A 7,707-nucleotide genomic window follows, 5' to 3' on the forward strand; every position below is an offset into this window, starting at 1 on the left:
GTTAGGAGGAGGATGAAAATCCACATTCCTTACGGTTTCTACACGACATCGTACCGGAACGCTATATTGCTTGGCGGTACGTCTATGTTGGTAGGGTGGTAACTAGCCACGGCTGAAGTCTCCCACCAGCTAGATCTGGACCAATTAAGGAAAACCTCAATCGGACCAGCCGGAGATCGAACCCAAGACCTCCGTCATTAAATCCACCGCGCAAACCACTGCGCCACGGAGGCTGTCAAACTAAACTAAACTAAAAAAAAGAAAACTATATTATACAATATTTGAACAGTAAAATTTATTGTTTTTATTTTGCTTATACCTACAAACAAATACAATATCTTATTTCAAACAATCACATGATCTTATTACATTATCACTTGTTTATATGAGACTGACACTCCTTAATATATATTAATTACTAGCGAGAGCGAGACCTTCTGACACAGGTTTTCACTTAAAAGGTCTCAGCCCTACTATGTAATGTAATGTTTATAAAACGAATAAAATTCATTTTCATTTCACTGACGCCTGCGACTTCGTCCGCCCTTACACTTCCCTATTTCCAGCCCTATCGCAAAATCTGTTCTTAGAGAACCCCTACTAACTATAGACTACCTCCCTGCCACATCTTTGTAAGTCAAACGGTTTTAGTTTGTATGCATGATGACCATTCGCTTATATATTAAGATTAGCAGACTCCCCTTCGCCCTCACACTGACCTCCTTATCACGCACGGTTTTTTTTATAATTTCAGCAAAGGTGACGTTTTCTATGAAAGCTCCTGGCTTGACTTTGTTTGACACTTCCAACAGTTTACACAAATGTTCATGTTCAGTATAAAAGTTCCTATGGCCATCCACAGACAGCATTGACAGTCTAGCTCAATACAAAGCACCAACAAAGCAATGATTTATAGTTCCATACATTCTTTTAGAGGATTTTTTAAAAACAGATCATCTTAGTGAAAGAAAAATAATTATTGCAGTCAAAACTTCTTCAACAAAACAAATAAAACATAATTTATAAAAATAGCATAGTAGTAGGTTGGTAATTTATCTGTAATGTTTAACAAAAATCAGAATCATTAAAATTTTAATTACAGAAGCTACAGCATTGAAAAAACTGATGCAAGATAGAAGAGTCTCTCGACTGACAGCAGATTATATGAAAATTTGTCAAATTCGTGCTCCCCGCTTAGCATTGGAAACAACTTATGTGAGCTGTTTTTATGAAACATAAATGAAGTATATGTCACTGAATGTAACCATGTGAGAACTCTTTTATAGGTGTTACCACAAAACTCTGAATCTGGGGATACAGTGTAATGTCATGGCACAGCAAAATAAGGTTTTAAACTGTAGTTATGTATTTTATAATAAAAAAATCAGATAATATGGCACATAATATATAATTATAACAATTGGTCATCAGTCCTCTACACACAACATACAACTAGCAATACGAAGGAGGTTAATAATAATTCCATGGAACCTTTTGTCATTTACATTCCGTTCTGCCTAATCATATTTTATGTAGCATTACTTTGCAAAATAATGTAAAATTAAGTAAAGTGTTGTAAACTAAAGACAATATTATTCATGAAGCATCACCCATTCCTAACTCATATTTTTTGTCATAAAATAGTGAATCCTGATAAACTAATAAGGAAGGTACTAAACAAAAAAGGTTAATAAGAAACTATGGTCTAATCAAAATTAAATTGTATTGTATATGTATAATGTTAACATTTCAGATCCTGGAAGCCTGTTAACACTTTCAAATGTATTATTTCAGCAAATACCAATGAGCGAGTAATTAACAATCTCTACAATAACTCTGTCCACCTTTACTAAGCTAGTTAACTCTTTTTACTATTATTTTGGTTTTCTAATTCACCAATACCAATTAACAACAATTTTATATGTGCCTTAGTCTCAGCAGCTTTGTTGCATATTTCTTCAGATTTCTGTTCATATACCTTTATTCTGGCATCCAAATACTTGTGCGCCTCTTCAGTTGAGAACTCTAAATAGTGATTCAGGCCAATATTCATCAATAACACTGAAGTGTCTGGAACAGAGGCTTCCATAAAGAAGTTACAACCAATATTTACCTGTAATAAATGAAAAATAAATAATTAAAAAACTCGGACACCATACTATTTAATAATGGGCAATCAGGACAACACGAGTGAGAGAGAGATTCACAAAAGGGAAGAACTGGTTTTAAAGAAGTATTAAAGTTAACCCTTCACCCATAGTCATAAGTCCAAGACACTGGTTGGAATTTTTATCTCTGCCACAATATGGACCCATCCTACATATGAATGTAATTGGATGCTAAGATATTCAATAATAATAATAATAAAACACTTTATTACACCAAAAACAAAATAACAAAATTTTACAAAAACAAACCAAGTAAAATACAAACAATGGTGTAACGGCGGCCTTATCTCTAAAGTGATATCTTCCAGGCAACCGTTAATATTTGTAAGCTAGAATTTATTTAGCCCAAAGCATAATCATTGCAATGCAGAGGAGTAATTGCGCTAGCTTATTGGGTACCCTGCTCATGGGTGAACAATTAGATGGAGTATAATGTTTTGCGAATAATTTTCTTTTAAATTTTATTATTGTATGTAAAGTGCAATTAGATATTTCATTAATAACATACTTTCTATAAAATTAAAAATAGCCTCTCCTAAGAGAGGGAAGTTTTTGAAAACATGTATGATTATTCACTGATTGTAGAATATAGAAATCTAAGTTACTTGCAAGAATGTAGGTACCTGTGTTTTGATGCCATTTGGATGTACTGATTTATTCGTGATTACTTTAAGTGTATGCTTCTGTTGTATCAAGTCTGTTAGTTCGGCGTTCACCTGCTGCAACTTTAAATGTAATATTCGTAGATCCTCTTTGAGTACATTTTCGATAAATAGTTGATACTTTCCAATAGTTACATCGATTTTTGTTTCAGCCATTATTTATGTAAAAGCATATTAAATAACACGTGTAACATAGTAAATTATGTTAAATTATAAAAGTAAATTGGACAACATTAAAAGTCCGTTGATAAAGTTTTGCCTTTTGTCGCAATCATAACCTAAAGAGTCTATATGATAATAATTTAAATGAAAGTAGTAAATAGTCAACATTAAGTCTGAGCTACGTAATAAGATTATTGTATTGGCCTATTGCCTATTATATACTTTAAATTTAAAAGAAAAATTCAATTCGAGTTTCGACAACTAATTCATCACAAACACAGATTCTTAGACATGATCCAATACTACATTGTAATCTTTGGACATGATCTCGGACACCAGGCAGCGTCATCTATGAACATGGTTGTAAGATGGCGCTCCTCTCAATCATTGTGGTCTGTGCTCTCAATGACAGCTAGAATTTATAGATGGCTCTTTAGTTTATATACCTACCAGTAGATGGAGCTAATTTTCTTTGTTTTAATTTTTATGTAATAATTTTCTTTTTTCTACGAAGCTCACAGATAAAATAACCTTAACCTTCTTTCTTTTAAAAATCATCAACAGAACAGAGTAAAAAGCATACTTGAATGAAAGTTATTGAAGATAAGCGATTGCCAAATCTCAACAATTACTCACAAAGATTTATAAACAGTTTTGTAAATTAATGTTAACACGTTGCAAGCTTTTGTATAACACTTTACTAATAAAATATATTAGTATAATTAGGAGCGTATGCGTATGTGATGAATGAGTGCCATAGAGGAATAAAATAATGCTTATGATTAACGAGAACCTTAGAACAATTCCTCTATGACGAGTACGAACTGGACTTGTTGGCGAGCAACACTACATCTATTGTCTCTGGCTGGTAAATAACCAACCGACATATCGATTACCGATAGGTATATTGTAGAGTTGTACCTAATTACATATTAATAATCGACATATCTTTTTGAAAGTATGTAATCGAATAAAGTTAATTTGAATTTATGATATTTTGTTCTTTCTGTTGTACTGTTTAATATCATGTAATTTAATATGTTATTAATTTAATCATGTTTATGTTAGAATTAGGGGTAAAAGAGGAAGGCTAATACCAATCAGATCAGCAAAGTTTTTGTGTATAAAGGAACACTAGTAACAGTAACTACATCAGTTAGGTAGAGTTCAGGGAATGCTTGTTGCATGTAGGTGTAGGATAGGCTTAGGGTTGGAAGGTAGGGGTAGGGTAGGGTAGGTGTAGGGTGGGAGTAGGGTAGGGTAGGTGTAGAGTAGGGTAAGGTAGGTGTGGGATGGGGGTATATGTTAGGAAAAATATCTAAAATACTATTTTTTTATTCGGTAATACATAACGTATGATTAAATATATAATAACTATTTAGCTAATTATTTATTTTTTATTCTTAACTAAAAAATAAAAAAAATGTCCGTATTTCAGTACGAAAGGTTTTGTATGTTTTTAGAAATCTCAAAGATTCTGCTTCCTTAGAAGCAGATTCATATACTTTGCTTTTGTGCAGTCTGTACTATGTTATTTCATCATAGTTTGGGGAGGCGCTGGTAAATCCTTAATGCTTCGGCTTAAAAATGCTGTTGTTTACTTATTAATTTATATATTTTTAATTTTGCTAAATCCAATCTTTATTTTAATTTTATTTACATATTCTGTATGCTGTATGCCTAAAGCGATAATAACTGCAACACAGTGTCACACTATAGCATTACTATCGATTTAATGGTACTTATACACAATTTCTTATATGATAAACTGATTTTCTTTTGTTTTATGCACTTCTGGTGTTATAATTTATCTAATAAACTTTATCTTATCTTATCTTATTGATCGACTAATAATAATTATATTATTATAATAGTTGAGTTTAGCAATCACTGTACCATCACTAGTTAAACACTATTGTCTATTGAATTTGAAACCAATTTGTATCCTTATATATTTTTATTGTGAGTGCTTGCAGATGTTGACGCACTGATGCCTGACTGCTTGCTTAGACTATAATCACAAACATTATTAACAAAAAGACAAGTGACCACCAGTTAGGCAAACCGGGTAAGTAAGTAAGGTAACTAAGTGATTAGATAAGTAGGTACCTATAGGAAATTAGATGTTTGAACGCCTAGCATTTTTCTAAATATAAATTTTAATTTTACGTTTTTTTAACAGCGACTTTAATTATTATACTCTTACTCGACGATATTTTACTATTAGATATGTTACTGTCAACAAAATCACTGCAAAAGTGATTCTAATTTAGATATTCCACTGAGCGCACACACACTGAATACACAACTCGACATTTTAGACAATATTTATATTTATATATTATTTGTTTATATAAGTAGGTAACTTTCGTATGCAACTAACATTACCTACCTACTAAGATCAATCTCAAAAATAAATCTTAAAGTATTTTTTGTCGCCTATTTATTAATGTAAATAATATATTTTTTTACAGAATCATGGGTAATTTTATGAGCGCCTTGATCGTGAACGCAATTGGGGCTACATTGATTTATGGCACCGGTGGACTGGCGTTGGGTATAGTGGGACCTTGGCTTGGCTTCCAAGGCGTTGGAATATTGGCTGGTTCACTGGCTGCATCTGCCCAGGCTTACTACGGGAACTTAGCTGCTGGCAGCATTATTTCCTTGATGACTGCTGCATCTATGGCTGCTGGCAACAAGTAGGTAAATTCTATTAAGTAATATTTTTACACCAGTTGTTTTGGGATATTTTAATAGAAAATGTGTACCTATTTATTTTATAACAAATAAAAATACTTAGATATAATATAGGTATAGAATAGGTGTCCAAAATATACTTAATTGTATCTATGAATGGTAACAAAAATAAAAGGTCTTGTAGATATGTACTTAATTACCAGATACAATAAAATCAGAGAAGTACTTACATATAAAACTTTAAAATACTAAAATATAAAACTTTAAAGTAAGTACATATATTTAAGGATCGATAATAATTAACAATTTTTGAAAAATTCAATACCGCAGTTGCTTACTTTTACTAGCTCATTTTTAAAGATTAGGTACCCTTTATTAATTGCGCTATAGGATTGTTTGACAAAATATGTACCTACTTAAGCAAGTGAAGCAAGTACCAAAAAGACGCACCCTAAATTGTAAAAAAGAATAATAAAACCTAATGTAGTCTGGTTTTTAGTGACTCGCACAGCTTTTACTGTGTGTTGTTCTATTTCTATGGATGCACTGTGAATTGCAACGAAACTGAATGAATTAGTTTATATGTGTAATGATTTTTTTTTAATTTAAGGTCCGGGAACTGTAGAATATTTTTTATAACTGATTACTATCAATTTAATTTGTGTGTAACAAATAATTAGGTAGTGGCTAGCCAAATTTTGGTCTGTCTTGAAGCTGGATACCTATTAATACTGTTCTTTTTGCACAGGTAACCACTGAAAAGGAATGGAAGAAATTAATTTTAAGAATAAAACCAATTATTTGTAAAGAAATAGCATTTTTTTTATTCACTCATTTATTTATTTATCTTTTTTATTTAAATTTTCAACAATGTTAATCTAAAAATATAATATAAAACACTATTAAAAATTTATAAAAAACATTAACCCTCCCGCTGCGGGACATTTGAGTGCCCAAGCAACCGGTAGTCAGGGCTCCAGAGTGAGGAACCTCCTCACAATACACGCCGTCTCAAGAATCACTGCCTTCTGTATCAGACCCTTAATCCAGCAGATAAGTGAAAGCTTCTTAAGATGTTGGTCGAAGCTAAGAAATAGCATTATTACTATTTTATTACTTATCCAACAAATATCTTCACCATCTTAAACCATTTTTGGAAAGAGCAAGGATAGGATCTGCCCTGGAGTTGTGACTTTATTTGAAACAAGCGGACGCCCGTGACTACGTACCGCGTGGATATGAATAGAAACTTTTAACCCCATATATCACCACTTTAGGGGTTAATATTTAATAATTCTTAAATCACATTATATTTTTTTCATGATTTATATACAAATTTTTAAAACTGTAACTTTAAAAATGAAGGGCTTCCATACAAACTTTCAACCCCTATTTCACCCTCTTCTTATTTTATTTTCGCAATAAAAAGTATCCTATAACCTTCTCCTTATTGTGGTCTCTAATCGTGCCAAGTTATATAGGTAACGCCCTCCAATTGAAATTTTCAAAATATCAATTTACCTGTTACAGTTTTATCATGAGTACAAAAAATATAGATACTTTCCCGAGACCTATTTTGTATTTGTAAACTATATTTATATTTATTTTGAATATTATTGTATTAGAGCCGTAAAGTCGGATAATTAAAAAAAATGTGAGTGATAATCTTCGTCTCTGATTTCTTTATACTATTTACTAGCGGACGCCAGCGACTTCGTCCGCGTAAAATTAGTTTTTTTAGAAATCCCTCGGGAACCATGGATTTTTCCGGGATGAAAAGTAGCCTATGTGTTAATCCAGAATAAAATCTATTTCCATTCCAAATTTCATCCAAATCGCTTTAGCAGCCGCAGCGTAAAGGAGGAACAAACATACACACACAAACTTTCGTCTTTAAAATATTAGTGTGATAGCGGTCATGCTTTCGCTTTCGCTTTTACTTATGTACACATCTTCCCTACCCCTACCTTACCCTACTCCCTACCTAAACCTACCCAACCCTACTCTGCCCCTAC

The 7,707-nt window shown here is 32.2% G+C and overlaps 1 protein-coding gene across 1 annotated transcript; it reads right to left on the reverse strand.

The window, feature by feature from the left end:
- Positions 1–270: 270 nt before the first annotated feature.
- Positions 271–3,313, reverse strand: LOC112058384 (protein UXT homolog). The gene is made up of 2 exons (XM_024099177.2): positions 2,792–3,313; positions 271–2,113 (listed from the first exon to the last, which is right to left on the reverse strand). Exons 1-2 carry the CDS (start codon positions 2,984–2,986, stop codon positions 1,859–1,861), a joined length of 450 nt encoding a protein of 149 aa, XP_023954945.1. The 5' UTR covers positions 2,987–3,313; the 3' UTR covers positions 271–1,858.
- Positions 3,314–7,707: the final 4,394 nt, after the last annotated feature.

This window comes from Bicyclus anynana, chromosome 21 (genome assembly GCF_947172395.1).
Source record: "Bicyclus anynana chromosome 21, ilBicAnyn1.1, whole genome shotgun sequence".
NCBI lineage: Eukaryota > Metazoa > Arthropoda > Insecta > Lepidoptera > Nymphalidae > Bicyclus > Bicyclus anynana.